The sequence below is a fragment of the Palaemon carinicauda genome, chromosome 3, assembly GCF_036898095.1.
Source record: "Palaemon carinicauda isolate YSFRI2023 chromosome 3, ASM3689809v2, whole genome shotgun sequence".
Taxonomy (NCBI): domain Eukaryota; kingdom Metazoa; phylum Arthropoda; class Malacostraca; order Decapoda; family Palaemonidae; genus Palaemon; species Palaemon carinicauda.
The window spans coordinates 180,000,003-180,021,931 of NC_090727.1; the positions used below are offsets into that span (position 1 = coordinate 180,000,003).

Genomic DNA, 21,929 nt, shown 5'->3' on the forward strand with positions numbered 1-21,929 from the left:
TCGTGTCTCTCCAGCTCAACAGTTCCAGTGGCTAGGAATCCAATGGAACTTGAAGTCACAACACCTCTCCATTCCATCCAAGAAGAGGAGAGAAATAGCGGGATCAGTCAGGAGACAAATCCTCCGATAGGATTTCAAGACGCCAACAAGAAAGAGTACTAGGTTCTCTCCAGTTTGCAGCAATGACAGACCCTGTGCTAAAAGCATGTCCGAAAGATGCGTCAGTAGTCTGGAAGAAATAGGCATCAAACACTCAAAGAAATCAACTACGGTTGACCCCGACCTTGTTGCGCTCGCAGTTAGGGCCGTGGTCAACAGCCAAGAGCCTAGTACGGACAATTCCCATGCAACCACCACAACCTTCAGTGGAGATAAACACAGATGCCTCCTTTGAAGGATGGGGAGGCCATTCTCACGACAAAAAAGAGCAAGGGAATTGATCGCACCAGTTCAAAACCTTTCATATCAACATTTTGGAAGCTATGGCAGTTTTCCTGATGTTGAAGAAACTATCCGCTCGCAGATCAATCGACATCAGATTGGTCCTGGACAACGAGGTGATAATACAGTGAGCCCTCGATACTTCGCGGTTCGACCATCGCGGATTCACCACTACGCGGATTTTTTTCATAACGCATGTATATACAAAAATCGCGGATTTTCCAGAAATTTCGAAAATACCGCGATGTGACCGATGGTGTGAGATTGGAGAAAGTAAGGAAAATTGAATCATGATTGATTTTCAATATAAATGAAACTTTGAGGAGCAACAAAGATATCATTTGTTAGAGAGATAGAGAGAGGTAAGGAATGGGAGGTAGTGAAAAGTAGCCCACAGAGAGAGAGAGAGAGAGAGAGAGAGAGAGAGAGAGAGAGAGTGTGTGTGTGTGTTGTTTTAAATGTAGCAAACAAAAAAATTTTATAGGTTATAACACATTGGTGCTTATGTAATATCAACTGTATACTGTAGACGGTTTGAATAAGTTAAGAAATTGTATAAACGATACTTTGTTAGTGTATTCGTACACTCTCAAGAGCGGCAGCTAGACGTCAGCTGATCTAATCACAGCCAAAAGTAAAACAAAAAGAAGTCAACAATACTCGATTTTTAAAACACCCGAAATTTAAAAACAAAAGTACACGCTTTCTTAACGTGCAATCAACTATTCAAAGAGTAGCAATTTTCTAGAATAAAATGATGTTTCCCAAAAAATAGTGGTTTGCTGATGAAATCGGATGCCGTATTTTTAGCAACGATTGAAATGGATGTAAACTCGGCATAATTTTTTCGTTTCGTATTTAATTGACACTAAGAAAACTAATTTTAGTTTCTTCATCTATATGTAAGTATTGTATAACACGAAGAGAGAGAGAGAGAGAGAGAGAGAGAGAGAGAGAGAGAGAGAATGAATCAGCTGTTGTAATGGAATGCCGTGTCTTTGTTTCGTGAGAATTTCATCGCCACGACTATAACAACAACATACTGTACTGAACTTTACAGTATTATACAGACTACTGTAATATGATAAAGTAAAATATTTGTAATAACCTATTTTATATGAAATTTGGCTATTTTTTTTTGTTTAAAATTTACATTTACGTACGTAAAACAACTCTCTCTCTCTCTCTCTCTCTCTCTCTCTCTCTCTCTCTCTCTCTCTCTTTCGTAAATTGTTTTCCTGCTTTGCTACGTATGTATGATTTTATATAGATACGGTAAATAATATTTGTAATAACATATTTTCTAAAAGCTTTTACTGTAAAATCATTATTTATCACTTTCATCATGCGCGTTAAATGCCTTTGTTTGTTTACTGAGCGTACTTTATGACGCTGTCGTTTCAGGCGGCGTCATAAAGAAAAATTAAGTAAAACATTGGTAGGTAATAACAAAATCAACATACTGTACTGAATAATCAATATAATCGATGCAAAAACTAACCTATACACAGATGTGTAAATGCGTTTGTTTCTTCATTATGATCAGAGATAAACGTAAACAAAACATTGGTTGCCATTTTTTATCGTGCTTTTTGGCGTGTTTAGGAAACGCATGATATAAAATCGCCTTCAATATTTGTGCCTGGTTTAGTTTAGGGTACTGTAGTACATGCATTAAGTGTTCTATACATTAAAGGGTAGTTTGTTAACAGTACTACGTACAAGGGAAGGTTTTAAAAGTCTGAATATACATGTTAAATAAATATGTAAATATGGTGTCACTACTTCGCGGATTTTCACCTATCGCGGTCGGGTCTGGAACCTATCTACCGCGATAAACGAGGGTTCACTGTAGTGTCTAAATTGACAGGGCTCGAGATCACCCCACATCAACCATGTGATGTTAGCCATCCTGTATCTGGCAAGGAGGAAGGGATGGCACCTATCAGCAGTTCACCTACAAGGGTTCTGCAATGTGACGGCGGACGCTCTATCCAGGCGAAAGCCCATACAGACAGAATGGTCCCTAGACGCAAACTCATTCTCCATCTCAGAAAAAGTCCCGGAACTGCAGATCGACCTCTTCGCGACGAGCGACAACAAGAAGCTACCTCGTTACGCAGCCCCTTACATGGACCCTCAAGCAGAAGCGATGGACGCCATGTACCTAGACTGGATCAGGTAGAATCGCATTTACCTGTTTCCACCAACCAATATCCTGCTAAGAGTGCTCGACAAGCTAAGATCCTTCAGAGAAACAGCAGCAGTGGTGGCCCCCAAGTGGCCCAAAAGCAATTGGTTCCCTCTAGTCCTAGAGCTGAAGCTGAAGCTGTTTCCTCTGCCGAATCCAGTGCTATCTCAACTGGTCCAGAAGTCGACTGTCTACGCTTCATCCTCGAAAATCAGCAACCTACATGTCATGATTTTCTCGCCCTAGCAGCGAACAAAAAGTTTGGAATCTCGAAGGATAAAGTTGACTTCATCGAGGAGTACAAGTCAAGTTCGACTAGGAGACAATATGAATCGTCATGGAAGAAATGGGTGTCCTTTGTGGAAACAAGGAAACCGACAGAGATATCGATAGATTTCTGTCTTGCATTCTTCATACACCTACTGTACACGAACAAGGCCTGGCTGGTACTACAATTACCTCTTGTAAATCGGCATTGGCTACACCACTTCTGTACGCTTCTGAAGTTGACCTCTCAGGTGAAATCTTTAATAAGATCCCGAAAGCATGCGCTTAGACTTAAGCCAGCAACCCCACCAAAGCCCATCACGTGGTCTTTGGACAAAGTCATGCATTATGCTTCGAACCTAGATTATGAGGATTGTGCTCTAAAGGATTTAACACAGAAAGTAATTTTTCTGTTTGCAATAGCCTCAAGGGCTAGAGTTTGTGAAATAGTGGTCTTATCTAGAAACGAAGGCCAAATTCAGTTTCTAGTCTCAGGAGAACTGAACCTTTTTCCTGATCCTGCCTTTCTTGCCAAGAACAAGCTACCCACCAAGAGGTGGAGTCTTTGGAGAATCTGCCCATTGAAGGAAGATGCCTCTCTGTGCCTAGTAGACTGTCTTAAGGTCTATCTTCGAAGAACTTTAAACTTCAAAGGAGGACAGCACTTCAGAGGCAAAACTTCAGGATCAAACCTATCTTTAAGACAACTGAGAGCGAAGCTTACCTTCTTTATTCGCAGAGCTGATCCTGACAGTACACCCACAGGTCACGATCCGAGGAAAGTTGCTTCTTCGTTGAACTTCTTTCAAGATATGGACTTTGAAAGAGTCCGCTCATACACTGTGTGGAGATCATCCAGGGTCTTCTACAAACATTACGCGAAGCAAATACATGAAATAAAACACTTTGTGGTGGTGGTGGAAAGTGTCATAAAACCCGTCGTCTAGTGCTGCGTTGAACAGTGAACTGTTTTGGAACTTTACAGTGCATCGGGTGCATGGGTGTACTTACCCTCTAGTGCAGATCACAGCTATGATTAACATACTGTTCTACGTAGGTGCATATCTGACCAATAACACCAGTGCCAAGTGAACGTTTGCGTCACAGTGTTTATGCATTTCCAAACATCTGAACATGTCAGATAGATTTGGTTTCACATCTCCATTGAGTGGCATTATTCCGATAATGTATTTATATATTTTTTCTACACGAGAAAATATGGACTTTGATGTGTTGTAATGCTGGATCAGATTCATACTTTGTTGTAACTACATTTGATAAATAAGTTGCAAAATAAAATACATAAAACGTATTTGTGTCCTATTACTGCTCCCTCAGTTATAGACTAATACAATATACTATAGTTTTATTTAATCCCTATATAGGGCTTATAACTTGAAATCACAATAACGATTTCTGAAGGAACGAATCTTACATTCTCATGGTAAGTAAAAAAGGTAAGCTCCAAAGTTTTCCCTTCCGTCCAAACGGGAATACAAACCTTGAATCCTTATTGTCGATGTCGACATTTTCCCTGCTGGGGGCAGGAAGCACTAAGCCAGCTCCATGCTTAGTGATGTACCAACCCTGTGTCATACGATTGTACATAGTAAAGACATTTCTCTTTTTTGTATATAGTCTTCTTTATATCTTCACTCTCCCCTCGCACTGAAAACAACCTGAATCAACTTGTCTGTTTTTCTCACCGTTAAATGTTAACAGAAACCGTTGTTGGTTGAACAGGAGACAACCCGTTATATGTTATGGCCTTTTTGCCTGCAATTGATGTATATATAAACTGATATTCTGTAATAAAAGTTACTCAGTTGCTTTCATCCCGCTTCTGAGTCACAACCTACTCTTGGCTTGTCGCTCACACGATTGTACATAGTAACAACATTTCTCTTTTTTGTATATAGTCTCCTTTATATCTTCGCTCGTCCTCAGGGAAATCTCCAATGTGACGAGAAAAGGAATGGCGTCGCAGTAGTAGTAGGGAAGGAGGTCCACCGGGTACCTAGAACGGCACCCCCTTCTTTTGCCACTCTTCCCCCTTACATCAAAGAATTAAATCTATTCGGGGTGAAGATTGCCATGTGTCGTATCTAGAATACGTCCCCTGATATTATGCGATATCCTTTATTGGATACTCGTGCCAGGAGTTAGAATCCTGGAGACCTTCGGTTTAATTCTCTGGGAGTATCACTGTAGCAAATATCCCTTAGAAGGCTACCTAAAGGAACCCTTCCATCAGGACGACATGGCACTCTCACCCAAAAATAGATTTTTCACTTTGCTCAAAATCTGTTATATATATGTTTATACATATATATATATATATATATATGTGTGTGTGTGTGTGTGTGTATACATATATATGTATATATATACATATACATATACATATATAGACATATATATTTACACACACACACACACACATATATATATACAGTATATATATATATATATATATATACATATATATACATATATATATATACATACATACATATGCATATATCATATATACACACACACATATATACAGTATATGTATATATATATATATATATATATGTATGTATGTATATATATATATATATATATACATATATATATATATATATATGTGTGTGTGTGTGTGTGTGTCTTTGTGTGTGCACTATAGAAGAAAAATGAGAAGAAAAGTTGATGTTTGGGCAAGTTCTGTATAGTACTGCGCACATAATTTATAAAGTGGTATGTTGTAGATAAGTGAAAATAAAAATTGTATAATTAACAATTTCATGTTACCAAATTGAACAGGAACTTGTAAATAAAATCTTTTTTGTCCACAGAATTTAGGAGTGTTTTGAAACGTAGAAGTTTCATGGATGATGGCACCATTTTGGCATTTGTTTGGGATTCTGGTATTTTTGGATCTTGCAACTAGTGCAACAATTGAAAATTTTGAAGATATAAAAACTTCGACTGTGCAACTGTTCAACAACCAAAGTGTTACAAAGCAACATGAAGATGAGTGTTCTGTTTGTAAGTCCTGTATTTTTTATGTAATATTTGTCCCATTCATAGTCCAATATTTTTTGTATTTTTTTCAAAATATATAATTGAATTGCTTTATTAAGGATGCATTTAAGATTTTAAAACTAATGATATATACTTGTATCCCTTTACAGTTATATGTCCTGGGGATGGATTGTTTCGTGATCCCTGTGACTGCAGGAACTACTATAATTGTTATCTCAAATATGCTCACCTGAACACATGCCCAGAGGGAAAATTGTGGAGCCAGCAACTGAAGGTATAGAACTTGAATTACTATACATTCTTTTACTTACAGTACATAAGAATATGCCAACGTTACAGCTAAAGCCAATGCAATATTTAGCATTGTATTTTTCCAATTCCAATAAAACTGGAAATTCATTTTACTGTATAGGAAGTTTATTTAGAAGTATGATGTTGTAATAGCCATCTGTTTGTTCATTTTTGTCTATAAGTTTGTCCAAAACATTTACCTTGTCATTGTAACTCATCAAGGATTTCAAGCAAATTTCGACAAAAGTAGACTATCGTGTAGATTTGCAAGATGGGAGACTACAAGTTTGTCTATGTCCACGAACAGGTCTGCCTCACATCCTTGTCATTGCAACACTATTTACAGTTGAAAGGATTTTGGTTATATTAGGTAGAGGTAAAACATATAGATGTACATGAAGAAATATAAGTCTGTTGGTCAGGGAATCTGCCACACACACTCCCTATCAGTGCCACTCCTCTATACATAGTTGAAGGAATGTAAAAAGTAAATCTGATGTGTAAATGTTCAGGGATTGTGGTAGTTGATCTGTTTTTATTCCTACTTGGATACAAACTTCCGAGGCATGTAATAAGGTTATTACTGGTTTTGTTTCTTACGGTCAGACAAAAAAAAGAATCCGTGGATTGCGTTATGCTATGCTGATAGGTAGCTAGTGCGCATGACGGTTTACACTTGTTCCAAGCTTCTAGTCACTTCACTGCTGGCCATGGAGTTAGTAGGACATCCCTGCCTTAACTCCAACAATCAGACAATTGCATTTTCTGCACATCACCCTTATTTTTGCTTGTGTTTGTGTCTTTGTTAGGACATTATTTGACAATTGCTCGATTCGTTCCTGTCGGGGCCATAATGGTCGCCCTTGTGGAACCTTTTTGAGTAGGATAGATGTGGATCCTCACCTGGTATGTCCAGTGTGTAGAGGAAAGAGATGTTTAGTAGAATCAACATGTGAGTATTGTCGGGAATGGTCATCTTCCTAATGAGATAGATATCATTCTCACTGGAAGAAGTGAGCCAAGAGAGGTAGTTTGCCTCCTTCTCCCACGGAAAGTTGTGAGAAGAAACACAAGGTACAGTAAGTGTGGCATTGAACGTTCTCCCCCATCCTAATTATGCATGTCAGAATCTCTCAGAGGTTTCTGTCACGGAGGATGATGGCCTAAATTTCGTAAGCATATAATCTCCCAGTGTCAGTAATGTGCATTACGAGATTGAACCTGTTCTTATTGCGGATCCCCTGGCTACGGCAGTTGTGCCTCCTAAACTAGATCCGCTAGATGCTTTAATTCCAGAATATGCTGCCTTGTCTAGATCCCTGCACCCCCACAATGCGCTGAGTGGGGAGTTACACCTCTTTGATTATGTAGACAAGATGTTCCCGTTAAAAGTGGCTCCGATCAGAACAGTAGAACCATCTCCTCGTTCCTGAAAGGACCTTAGAGTTGAGCCTGTCATTTCCCCCCATACCGAGGCTGCCTTATTGAAAGATCGTGATTACCAGTCTCCAACTCGTTCTACCAAGAAAGGCTCGCCTTTTATGCCTAGGGGTCCTCAGCAGAAAACTCCTCTAAAGAGTGGCCAGGATGAGTCAAGAGATTTGTCATCTCTGTGCTATGAGTGTGGTCCGACCACTTTGCTTGTGTCCCCCCCCCCCTCCAGATTTGGCAATACCTTCATGCTCCAAGCAGGCTTTTTCTTCAAAGCTTCCTAAAGCTGGGAAGTCGAACGTAACTATTTCTGGCATACCTAGAACTTTGTCTAAGAATTCTGTCTGGCCAAACGTTCAGAATTTCAAATCTGAATGTGCCGACGGATCTGAACATGGTGAGAGACTTTACTCCTCTGTCTCCTGATCTAGACATAGAAATGGCCGCTCTTATGATGGGAATGATCTAGACTCCTCTGACTTCTTCTCTGCCTCCTCTTCCCACTATCACTCAAGGTAAAGGAAAGATGTCAGAGGAAGGATAAAGAGCTCTATCAAATCAGAAAATCATCAACAGGACATCATCATAATTGATGATTCTCCTGAGACAGGTGAGTGGAGTATGAGTACAAGCTCTTATAATGTAACCCCACCTGAGGCCCCAGTACAGTATTGAGTTCTGAGGTCTCTCATTTTATTAAGATCATGAGCCTAATCTGCCACTTAAGAGGTCTGGATGAGCCTCCTTTAGCAGAGACTACTAATAGATGATGTTGCATGGGCAATATCTTTCTGCTGTCTCAGAATCCAAGACTTAGGTTTGATGTGACCCTTTCCAACCAAACGAAAGACACTCAAGTTTTATGAACTTTCAAGTCTCAGCAGCGAAAACTTGTTGAAAGCGAGTAGGTCTTCGAAACTTCCCCCATTATCTCTGCCAAGCCAGAGATGTTTGGCACTTTTCAGAGCCCTCTACCCACTGATCCAGATGTGGCTAACTCTGTACCTTAAGTTTCGGCCAAAAGACTGCAAAATTTGCCAGCCACAATCTCTGGTCCTAAACTGGCAATTATGGAGGTAGCTTCCATGGCAGCCATTCAGACCTGTTCGTGGATAGACCACTGGTCTGGGGCACTCTCTCGATTCGCTGTTTCTAGGAATCTCATGAAGAAGACCATATGGGATGAGTTCAAGGAACTCTCTGGATCTAGCGCCAAGACCATAGAATTTGTCCATCTGACCATAAACCTGAAAGAAGCTTGCTTTCAGGTACCCATCCATAGCCTTGAGGAAGAACCTAAGGTTTCCCTTTGGAGACAAACTGTTCCAGTTCAAGGTTCTGTGCTTCAGCCTGTCTTCAGATGCTCATGTCTTTACCAAATTCTTTGTCCCTGCCTTAGCCTGGGCTCATACCATGGGTATCAGACAGTTGTGATACTTAGATGACTGGCTTCTCTTGGCGGATTCCTGAGCTCTCTTGCTGAAGCACAGAGACAAGTTGCTGGATCTGTGCAAGGAGTTAGGGATTCAAATGAACTTCCAGATGTCCAGCTTTGTCCCAAAACAATCCATTAAGTATCTGGGCATGGACATAGACACGGTGCAAGCCAAAGCCTTCCCTGCTGCAGACAGAGTAACGAGGTTCAGGACTTTGGTAGCAACTTTCCTGAAAGGTGACCTCCTGCATGCCTGTAAGGACAGAGGTTACTAGGTCACCTCTCTTCATGAGAGAAACTTGTCCCCCTGAGGAGATAGTATCTACACTCAATGCAGTGGGCTCTGAAGAACCTGTGATCTCAAGCTTCAGATCCTCCTGCAACCCTGCTACAAGAAGTTCATGAGGTGATATCAGACCTTCTGTGGTGGCTGGAGGAGAGCCTGTTAGTGGGAACACTCCTTCAGGATCCTCCCCCACAGTTCTTGCTGTTCACAGATTCGTCTCGCCAGGGATGTGGTGCCCATATGGCAAAGGAACAGATCTTGGGCCTATGCTCAGAAGAAGATAAGAGCTTCCACATAAGCTTCCGGGAAAAGAAAGCAGTGCAACTAGTGTTACTCCACTTCGCAAAGATTTTGACGAGTCACTCTGTGGTACTGATGAGCAACAACTCCACAGTAGTGACCTACATTTCCAAACAAGGAGGTATAGCCTCTCGCCTGCTATGCAGTCTAGCAGTAGAGATCCTCAAATGGACATAGTCCCAGGCGATCTCTCTCTCTCTCGGTGAGGTTTATCCCCAGGAAGAGAAACATCATTGAAACCAGCTGAGCTGTCACGGGACAACAGTTGGTTCAGAATGACCAGGGCACCACCAACCTGTTGAGATACTACCGCTAGAGAGTTATTGGGTCCTTTGACTGGCCAGGCAGTGCAGTACTGTACTACATTGGATCCTTCTCTCCAGTTACGGTTCATTTTCCCTTTGCCTACAGATACACCGAATACTCTGGCCTATTATTTACATATTCTCCTCTGTCCTCATACACCTGACAACACTGAGATTGGCAAACTGCTGTTCTTCGCTCAAGGGGTTAACTACTGCACTGTAATTAGTCAGTGGCTACTTTCTTTATGGTAAGGGTAGAAAAGTCTTGTTAGCTGTGGTAAACAGCTCTTCTAGGAGAAGGATACTCCAAAATAATACGATTTTACCCTAGTCTTGCGCAATACCATAGCCTCTGTACCATGGTCTTCCACAATCTTGGGGTAGAGTTCTCTTTCTTGACGTTACACTTGGGTACACAATGTTATTTCTCTTGCTCTTGTTTTGTTAGTATATATATGAAAGATTTATTTGAATAATAATAATAGGAATACTAATAATAATGATAATAATAATAGTAATAATAATAATAATAATAATAATAATAATGATAATAATAATAATAATAATAATAATAGTAGTAGTAGTAGTAGTAGTAGTAGAAGTAGTAGTAGTAGTAGTAGTAGTAGTAACAATAATAATAATAATAATAATAATAATAATAATAATAATAATAATCGTGACTTGGTGGGGCTCCCCGTCTCGGGACATGTTCGCCCCCCTCCCCCACCTGAGTCACAAACTCCTGTGGTATTGCTTTCCAGTTCCAGACCAAGCTGCAGTGATGGAAGACACATTTCAACACCCTTGGGACAGTCTAGACTTTTATGCTTTCATACCATTCTGTCTGATTTGTCAGACACTGAAGAGAAACAGAACATCCAAGGGAGTCAGAGTATCGCTAGTGGCCCAGAGGTGGACAGCATCAAAATGGTATTCAGACCTGCTGGAATTTCTCACAGTAATACCAAGAGGACTTCCAGAATAGCCAAACATGCTATGCCAACCTCCCATAAGATTCCACGGCACAGTGCACTGCCTGTCCCTTTACGGTTGGAGACTGTCCAGTGTCTCTAAAAAAAAGGCTTTTCAAGACCAACTGTGATGCAGCTTTCCAGATACCTCTGAGTCTATCGCAGCAGTGTTGTAGGGGGAATATTGCTTCACTCAAAGCCCCTATTCCCCTGATCGGAGACTTTTTAGTGTTCCTAAGAAACAAGAAGGCCCTTTCTGTCACAGCGGTGAAAAGTTACCGCTCAACCTTGAGCCCAGTTTACAAACTAAAAGTTCTGGACCTCTCAGATACCTGGGAATTCTCAGCATTAATAAAGAGTTTCGAGCAGTTTTGTCCTCCTTGTGAGCTAAAACCACCCTTGTGAGATGTGACTAAGGTCCTATGGGATTTAAAGAAAGCCCCATATGAACGTATGCATAAAGCCTTAGAGACCTTACCCGAAGACAGTCTTTCTTCTTTCCTTAGCTTTAGCCAAGAGAGTGAGTGAACTGTATGGTATACATCTCTGTGTGTCACATTCCAGAGGGGGGAGAGAAATGTCTTTGTCTTTTGTTCCTGAATTTGCGGCCAAAACCCAAAATCAGGTTGATAATGATATTTTATTTGACTCTTTCATGATCTTGTCTCTCAAAGAGGTAACTGATGATCCAAATAACATTACTATATCCTGTAAGATCAGTATGTAGATATCTAAAAAGGAGGCAGTATCTCAGACCCAGGATCTCCAATTTGTTTGTGAGCACTGGCCGTTCCAAAAAGAAGGTTTCCAGAAATACCATTTTGTTTTGTTTGAGAGAAATTATCCTGAGATCTTATGTCTTTAGGGGAAGCGTCTCCAAAGGATGCCCTTCGAGCCCATGATATACGTGGACTTGCTGCAACCCTAGCGTTCTGCAAAAACCACTCAGTAGCTCAAGTTTTAAAAGCAGGAGTCTTGAAGAGACAAACCACTTTTACAAACCACTACCTTAAAAATTGCACACAGGTCCTTTGACACATTTTCTAAAAGACCCATTGTTTCTGCAAAGCAAATAGTCTAATTTAAGCTCTCATGGGACAAGTAACTGCTTCTATCCTAGGCATCAGTTACAGTGCTCTCTGCATTACACGGGTGTTTATGAGCATAAAGGCGAATAGCAATTTTGATTGAATTGAAGCCTTCACTTAAAATTTCCCTAATGCAAATAAGAATGCCCTGTGTTGGTTTATTGATATACTGTATAATGATATATTGCATAAATTAATATTACAAGTCACTTGATGTTCATATCACTTCACCTGGGTAAGGCTGTTTAGAGTGGGGGTAAAGGGCAGACCTACTACTCCATAGAGACTTTCTTCCACCTAAGAAAGACCCACCTCAACTACCCCTCAAGTCTTCAACCAGAACAGTGATGTGACTAGATGCTTGGGACAAGCATAAATTGTCATGCGCACTAACTGCCCAGCACCATAGCATAACGCAATCTGCCAATTCTTTTTTTTTTTTTTTTTTTTTTGTCTGGCCGTATAAAACAGAACCAGAAGTAACCCCATTAAATGACTCAGGTTTGTATAGCTAAGAAAAATACAAATTGTATCAAATTTCCGGTGTTTATATTTATGTACAGTACAAAAGTAAGCAATAGCTGTTTGTTTCTACTCAAATACAAACTTGTGTCATTTTCAATAAAGTCAATTTCTTTTGCAAGCTGGACCAATTGTTGAATCATTAACCAGTTAGCTAGGTAACCTTGAGTGGTTGAGGGGATCCACCTACCTACCTTTCCATCAGTTAGTGAATGGAGGTTAAACTGGCATTCTTCAGCATTCCCGTTGCTTATGTAGAGGGAAAAGTATTTGCTAAGAAGGTTATACTTGTGGGCAATTAATATTTGGCATGCCTATATTGCATAGGGGGATTTCATGTTTGCAAGAATCTTCTTGTGATGAGTGTAGGGCATGATCTTTGCAGTGGGCAGAAATTTAAAAGAAGAGAAAGGGAGCCAAGAAATGTTTGCTGATATCTAAGGACGGGAACACTTCTCATCTTCTACCAAAAACAGTTCTCTCGTCCTCTTGTGGTAGTCCTTCTACATCTGCTGGTACTACTCAGGCTTGGTCTACCCGAATATTAGTGAGGAGGTAGGGTCCCCTTCACCATCCACAAGTGTGTAGTTTGTTCTTATGGTGATGACTACTGTACTTCCCCCAATTATAGTGTACCAACCGTGTGCCACACGATCGTACATAATTCACTTTTTATATATTATGCTTGTATCTTCACTCTTCCCTCGCACTAAAAAGAACCAGAATAAACATGTCTGCGTTTTTCCTCTGTAACATTGTCTGTTTTTCCAAACATGAAATTTCCTGTTGCCTTGAGGTTTTGTATATAAAGAAGAGTGTTCTATAATAAATTACTCAGTTGCTTTCAACCTGCCTTTGAGTCACAACCTTCTCTTACGCCGTCACATTGGTGACCCCGGAAGTCGACTCTCTCCCACGGCCTTCCACCCCCACCCTCCTCGCCCCTCCATCGTTGGTACTATGGCGGACTCTACGGAAGTTGGTGCTGCGGCTGCCCAATTGAAACTTTCATCGTTCGCCAGCGGAGCGGCGTTTGCTTGGTTTCAGCGAGCAGAAATCCAGTTTCGCATCAAGGGCGTGACTCGCTCAACCACCTAAGCAGATTATGTTCTCGCAGCGATACCCGAGGACACCTTCCCGGAAATATCCGACTGGCTTTGTGAACAAGGAGACACCCCAATAGCATACAACGCCCTCAAAACATACCTTCTACAGCAGTACTCGCCGTCACCAGCTGCCCGTATAGCAAAGCTTTTTCAGCCTCGCAACAATCGTTGGGGAACCAAAGGGCTTCGCTCGCCCTCAGGGAAATGACCAGTATCGCTCGCCTTCAACCTGCCACAGACGGCTCTCCTCGTGAGGTGAACCTACTTCGTGCTCTTTGGATACGCCATTTACCCGGACCTATACGCGCTGCCATACCCGATGTCGATAGTTTACCCATAAAGGACTTGATGACCAAAGCCGACGCCCTTATGGACAGCCACTTCAAGACCTCCATCAACGCCTCCACCCCTGACAAAGAGGATACCTATTCAACGTCAACCGAAGCTGACATGAATGCCGTAGGACATACACTCCTACCCCATGACGTGCCGAAGCGGCGACAAAGCCACTCACCACCCACCAATCACTCGCACCCCAAAAAACGACTTCTACAGCCACTTACTACCTCCCATCCGCCGCAGTTTTGCTACTACCACTTCAGATTCGGGGCAACCGCAAAGAAATGTGCCGAGGATTGTCAGTGGCCATAAAACATGTAAGTAGGCCATCGCTCGTAGCGGTGGCCTCCTGTGTTTCTAATCTTTTCTTTTTACATGATGCAGGAACAGGCATCCGATTTTTGGTAGACACGGGTGCTTGTCGTTCTCTTTTGCCAAGGGAAATCTTCAAGACACGACGCAGTCTGTCTACATCTACCGATGTCCGCTTGGTAGCTGCCAACGGATCTGCGATACCCACCTACGGTTACGAGACCCTCACATTATCGTTCCGAAACGGTAAATTCAATTGGAAGTTTCTCGTTGTTACGTCACATTGCCAATCCTCGGTGCGGATTTCCTCCCTCATTTCCACCTTCTGGTCGATATCACCCACCGACGATTGGTCAACGCAGACTCGTAATTGTCGACACCTCTTCAACCCGCCCCCTCTAACCTCGCTCTCCACATCAGCGCGCCCACGGATGCCTACGCCCACCTCCTCACATCGTGCCCGGAAGTTTTCCGTCCAGAACTTCGCCAAACGCCCACGGTTCCTGCCAAGCACAGTATTTATCACCATATCAAGACGACGGGATCCCCAGTCTTCGCAAAATTCAGACGTCTGGCACCGGAACGATTGGCAGCCGCCAAACAGACGTTCGCCGAAATGGAGGAAATGGGCCTTTGCCAAAAGGCCTCCAGCCCATGGTCGTCACCCTTACACATCGTTCTGAAGAAAGACGGCTCCCTCCGTCCGTGCGGGGATTACAGGCGCCTGAACATGCAAACAAAACCGGATCACTACCCCCTCCCAAACATTGCCGACGTGACCTCCTACCTGCACAAAGTGAAGGTTTTCTCTATGCTCGACCTCCTGAAGGGGTATTATCAGGTGCCTATGAACCTAGAGGACATCCCCAAGACCGCCATCACCTCTCTGTTTGGTACAAACACCTTCAATTACTCCTGTTTTGGCCTTCGTAATGCTGGGGCCACGCTTCAACGTCTCATGGATGGCATCTTAGGGGACCTCCCTTTCTGTGTATGTTATGTGGACGACATACTTGTGTTCTCCTCCTCAAAAGAGGAACACCTCCGTCACCTGCGCATCGTGCTCAACCGCCTGCAACAAAACGGCCTTGTAGTCCGGTACGACAAGTTTACCTTTGGCACCAACGAAGTGTCGTTCTTAGGGCACCGCATCACTCCTGAAGGAGTCCATCCCCTCCAAGAGAAGGTAGCAGCCGTTCAGAACTTCCCCGCGCCCTCGACCATCAAAGCTCTGCAGGAATTCTTGGCCATGATCAACTATTATCACCGTTTTCTGCCAGCCATTGACGCCACTCTTGCTCCCCTCTACGCCTCCCTCAAGGGCAAGCAAAAGGACCTGCAGTGGGGTCCCCTTCAAGAAGCAGCCTTCTGCAATGCAAAGAATGCCCTATCAACTGCTGCGGCTCTCACTTTTCCTATCCCACATGCCCCTCTCCTTCTCTCTAACGATGCCAGCGACGTCGCTATTGGTGCAGTACTCGAGCAGGTTGGCCTTCTTCAGAAGAAAACTGTCCAAAGCAGAATCGGGTTATTCTACCTTCGATCGAGAATTGCTGGCGGTGCACTTGACTGTCCGTCACTTTCGCCATTTCTTAGAAGGTACGCCCTTCGTCATTCGCACAGACCACATGCCTCTGGTGCACACCTTTACTTGACAGTCTGATGCCTGGTCTGCCCGGCAACGCCGACATCTCTACGCCATGGCTGAATATAATTGCACCCTTCAATACGTCCCTGGGAAAATGAATCCCGTTGCCGATGCCCTGTCAAGAAACATGTTGGCTGCCGTTCAACTGGGATTGGATTACAACGCCCTGGCTGAAGCCCAACGACAGGATCCAGAGTATCAAGCATGTAGGACATCCTGCACGTCCCACTCGAAGACTCCAACACCACCCTCCTCTGTGACGTCAGTACCGGTAGATCGCGACCTTGGATTCCTGCTCCCATGCGCCGGCAGGTGTTTGATTTCATTTACGGCCTTTCACATCCCTCATGCCGTTCTACTGCACAGCTGCTGAAGGCAAAGTTCATTTGGCATGGCATTTCTAAGGATGCTAAGGATTGGGTCCGCGCCTGTACTTCTTGCCAAACTTCCAAAGTACATCGACACACGGATTCAGGAGTGGGCACCTTTCCTCAACCTCAGCGTCGTTTCACACACATTCACGTCGTCATTGTAGGCCCCCTACCCACATCACAAGGACATCGTTACCTGTTTACCATCATCGACCGCTCCACTCGTTGGCCTGAAGCCATTCCCATGTACATCTGCCTTACTCTCTGGATGGATTGCAAGATTTGGTATCCCTGAGCATATTACTTCTGACAGGGGAACCACTTTCACCTCTCAATTGTGGACATCATTAGCGAATCTCCTGGGCATCACCCTACATCAGACAACGGCCTACAAGCCCGCTGCCAATGGAATGGTTGAACGTTTTCATCGCATACTCAAAGCAGCTTTGATGTCCCGCTGCAAGGATTGCAACTGGTTTACTCAGCTTCCCTGGGTCCTCCTGGGAGTAAGGACCACTCCTAAAGACGCCCTCGACGTCTCGGCAGCTGTAATGGTGTATGGCGACCCGTTGGTCATCCCTGCCGAATTTTTTCCTTCTACAACCTCCTCCGACGATCTCCAGCGCATACGTCACGTCGTGGGAAAATTTACTCCATGCCGCCAGACTTACAAGCCCCCAGCGAAGCATCACATACTAACAGACTTGCACTCTGCAACGCACATCTTCCTGTGCAACGACACTAGCAAGCCACCGCTAACGCCCCCTTACACGGGCCATTTCCTTGTGATCCGACGCAGTCCGAAAGCATTCCTATTAAACATTCGTGGCAAAGAAGAATGGGTCTCCATTGATCGTCTGAAACCTGCTTATCTTCTGCCAGATGACCCGCCTACAGTTAGCCTCTCTAGATCGGGGCGCCCTATTTAACATGTGCAGTATGTCATTTTTAGGGGGGGAGCCATGTACCAACCGTGTGTCACACGATCGTACATAATTCATTTTGTATATATTATGCTTGTATCTTCGCTCTTCCCTTGCACTAAAAAGAACCAGAATAAACATGTCTGCATTTTTCCTCTGTAACATTGTCTGTTTTTCGAACATGAAATTTCCTGTTGCCTTGAGGTTTTGTATATAAAGGAGAGTGTTCTATGATAAATTACTCAATTGCTTTCAACCTGCCTTTGAGTCACAACCTTCTCCTATGCCGTCACAATAGATTCACCCCTGTGTATGTCTGAGAAATGCCTCCTGGTGTGTCCATTGCATGAAGATGGTGGATTGGCCTGAGAAGTCTGTTGCTAGATCTTCTCCGCTGTCAGTGCCCAGTCTTGTGACCTTTTCAGTGACAATAGGTGTACCAGTGTTCTCCTTATACCTATTGGGAATCAATCTTGTTTATTTTTGTTTGATTTTGTTGTGAAGAATCAAAACCCATAGGTTCATGACTCTAAGTTGAATTTTTCTTAGCTATACTGTATTAAAAAAAAAATATATATCCGTCTTCCAACTGCTCCTCTCAGTTTTGAGCCCGAAGGTCAAAAGTATCTTTACTAAGTCAGATTAATAAGTGGATTCCATCCCTTTCCTCTTATTATTATCTAAATTTCTTTTTAACAATTCAGTTGCCGTTTCAGCTCATGTGAGATAATGGCTAGGAAAAAATATAGGTTATTTAGAATTTTTTTATATTGTCACATTGACCAGATTACTTTGGTAGGATTTAGTAAGTTTCCTAGAAATGGACATTCGACTTATGAACTTTCAAAGTTAAGAAACTGTGATAAATACATTTTTTTTTAAAGTGTTTTATTTTGCAAAAATAGCGGTAGTAATTTTTGTATACATATAGACTAACTCGCTCATATTAGAAAAAAAAAACTGTCATCTAAAAACAATGGAGATTAGGGATTTGGGTGTCATGAGTTTGATGCCTAAGTCAATCTTGTTGAACTTAAGAACCAACTCATGAAATATATCTCATTCATATGTCGGAGACTGCTGTACAAACTTTGCTCTATGATTTCATTGTTCCTATACTAAGAAACCTCCAGTTATTTATGTGGATTATCTCTCAGCGTAGCTGAAAGGTAAATATTAGACTTTAACTGCGAGATTACAACCCTTACTAACCACATGAGCGGGTAGGCTGGGGGTAGCTGAGTGGTACCTAGCTGCCTCTATATATACTCTCACAACAGTGAGAGACATCCCTTTTTCTTTTGGCTTGGTAGAGATCGGATGTGTCCTCTCTCTCCTTGACTGTCATTGAACTTTTAATTTTGCTTTCTCTTTTTCAGGTGTGCATGTTCTCTCTACGATCGCCTTCATGTGTATGTTTCTACGATTGCCTTCATGCAAATGTGTCCAGAGCGCGAGGGTGCTGCATGTGGTGCTTTCATTTCTTCGTTGCAGACTGATCCGTACTCTCTGAGTCCTTCGTGCAGAGGGCATCCCTGTTGGCAGGGTTCGCCCTGCGCAGAGTGTAGGGAGTGGCCTGCCTCCCAATGGGAGAAATTTGGGCGGTGCAGGAAGAAGGCGAAGCTTGATCTTTCTCCCTCAGGGGCGAGGAAAGTGCGTTCTTCTTCTTCATGCACCCCCAAATCTCTTTCTAAAGCTCCTTCTCGCTCGCGCTCTTCCGAGGGACAACAGAGTAGGAGCGCAGACTGACTAACACCTTGGCAACCCCGGGATACTGGTGGGTTGTTGCTTCTCCTAGAGGAGCAACTTCACTTCTAGCTGCTAGCGAGCCTTTCTCCCTTTCAGATTTGTTGCAGGTGTGGTTGTCCTTAAGAATTTTAGGACCCCCTTTGAAGGAGGAGCTACTGTGGCTTCTTCAGCGTGGTGCCAGGATGGACTTCTCTGGAGCCGTCGACATCTCAATCTCTGAAATAGTACGAGGCCCATCTTTTGCCTTCTCCTGGCCCTTCCATGCGTGGATGAGGTGATCGCTTGCATTTGCCTCTCCCTGCTGATGACAAACGCTTTCTGCATCTTGGGACCTCGTTGTCCCCTAACCTTCAACCCTTTGTTTCTCCTCACAGGAACACGCAGGTTGCAGGTGTAGATCTTTCAGGGACCAGCGCTCCTACCACCAGCAGTGCTTAAGGACGAGTATCACCATCACCTCACCCTTCTGGACACGCTTCCCCTGATCGCCATTCGCGAGGATCGGAAGATCTAACGGATCGTAGGTCATCACGATCCGAGAGTTTTTTTTTATAGAAGGCGCTCACAAGACCGTGGGTCTCAACGCTCTCCTCAGAGGTGTTCTTCTTCACGAGGATGAGTCACACGACTGCGTTCTACATGATCTAGAGCAAAGTCTAGACCTAGGTCCAGATGCTCATATTCTAGATTTCAGAGATCTAGATCACGAGAACGTCACTCGTGCTCGCGAGTACGACGCTCCCGTTCACAAGGGTGGCGTTAACGCTTGCGAGGGTACCGTTCGTGAGAACGACATTCACGTTCGCGAGAACGACATTCACGTTCGCGTTCGCGAGGCTGATGCTCACGTTCACCAGATAGGCCATCGCTAAGTTCACGCTGTTCTCGAACGAGAGCTAGACCTTCCTGTTCACAGACATCTCATTCACGATCACGAACCGCGCGTTCGCGATCAAGGTTTTGACGTTCTTCGTCTAGAGGTAGAGGTAGGCGCACATGCAGTCCATCAGTGCGTAGTCCCTCAACCAGACCTTCTTTCCAAACAGCCTCGGACCGAACCTGATGATGAGAATGACCATTCCTCAAACAGGTGTCCAGCTGAACCTCCAGTGCCTTTTACTGCCTGGGGAGTCTAAGCGAAGCGTTCGCCTACTCGACGCTTGGAAACCCGTCTTGCGGTGACACATTCTCCAACTAAAGCGGTCCCTACTCAGCGGCCTCCTCTGCCGACTTCGTTGGACATAGGGTCTTCTCTTAGGCAGCAGGAAGGCATTAGACCTTCCTCTTCCTGTATGGCTCCTAGTGCTCCTATTGCGAGCACCTCTGCTTGGGAATCGCATCCATTCACGCATTAATCTCGTAATTTTGCGAGAAAATCGGCCGTTTTCGCAAGCAATTCACGAGCAGACATGTCAGAACCGTGAGCAAGTGCGGTACCAACGCCTCATCCCTCAGCTTCTTCCACCTCCAGCGGATGACCAACACCCTTTCCAGAGGGTTTCAAGGAGCCTCCTAATAGGTTCGCTAATGTACCTATTAGTCCGGACCTTCCTTCACGTCCGAAGGAACGTGTTCCTCTGCTTCAGAGATTATCACCTGTGTTGACTGGAGCTCCTTCTAGAGTTCCCTCAAAAGGACACTCTCCATGGGTGAAAACGTTCATCTCCACCCTGTCTAAGTCTCTGCTGAAGGTCCTAATCCATCTGACTCTTATTTGGCCAACTTACCCTTTATGCCAGTGAAGGTAAAAGAGGTCAGTACTAAGAGACAGAAATGGAGGATGAAAGGCGTAACACCACCGTATGCTTACATCATCCGCCCTAGGATGAGTAGGAACTTAGGCTAGCCCAGTGAGATTATGATCCATCCCTTCAACCCTCAAGACATTGAGGTAATGCCTCCAGACCAACGTGGTTTCTGTACTTCCAGAGGAGGAGGAGCCTTCAGCTCCTACTGCCAAGCTTTTGTCAAGTGCCTCGAAAACCTCGCAGGTTCCCCCTCCTAAGGCCGTGGAGGAACGTCCTGTGCATAAGGAATCGAAGGACACTAAGACGAAACCAAAGAACACTGCGGCACAGGAAGCGTGAATGGGTAAGGCACAGAGACGGGCCCCTGTGGCCAGTCCTCCCAGTGATTCAGTTGACGACCCTGATCTACCACAGACTCTGGCTGTGAGTCTGGAGGTGCACGTCCCCTTAGATTCTGAGGACGAGAATCTTCCCAAGGCGGCCAGTCTAAACTATCACTCCGAGAAGAGAGACATGAGTCGGAGCATACCTTTTGGCAGGTTCTTGCCTGTATGAGTGCCATCAACAGGCTGTCTACTCCTGGTTCCACCATCCAGGAAGGGAAGGGTATGGCTCTTGACGAGATATTTGAGACCCAGAAGCCTTCCAGGTCCAGTGTAGCTCTGCCCTGGTCCAAGGGATTGACAGCTGTCAAAAGGAAAGCTATCGCCCAGATAGCTGGAACTTCTAGTTCCTTGAGAGCAGGTTCCACCTCTTGGTCCCTTCCATTCCTTTTGTTCTACAAAGGAAATATTATGAGATCGAGGGGGAGCCCCATTCCCCCATGTCCCTCGACCCTTCAGTAGAGTCCCTAAAGAAGCGTGTCCCGACTCAAACCCTTTCCTCTCTGAAGGCCTCCGTCTCACCAGTTGATCTCCTGAACATAGAGAGAGGCACGAAGTCCGCCATGCAGGCAGCTTCGTGGCTCGATCTATGGCTAGGATCCTTAGGCTTCATGGTTCACTCCCATGACCATTCAAAGAAGTCATCCAGGAAGACTTTGATTCTTTCCTGTTGTCAGGTACCCGGACTCTTGAGGTTTTATCACACCACGTCATCAACCTGTGGGCGAATACCATTCTCAAGAGAAGGGATACCGTCATAGATAAGTTCCACAAGCAGGTGCCAAAGGTGGA

The 21,929-nt window shown here is 43.9% G+C and overlaps 1 protein-coding gene across 1 annotated transcript in view; it reads left to right on the top strand.

Annotated features, from left to right (window-relative positions):
• LOC137638804 (probable chitinase 10) overlaps nt 1-21,929 on the top strand; it is a 341,653-nt gene that overhangs the window by 33,277 nt on the left and 286,447 nt on the right. Inside the window, exons 2-3 of the mRNA XM_068371185.1 lie at nt 5,740-5,932; nt 6,079-6,203. Coding sequence (XP_068227286.1) covers nt 5,776-5,932; nt 6,079-6,203 — 282 coding nt within the window. The 5' untranslated portion in view covers nt 5,740-5,775. The remainder of the gene's footprint in view (nt 1-5,739; nt 5,933-6,078; nt 6,204-21,929) is intronic.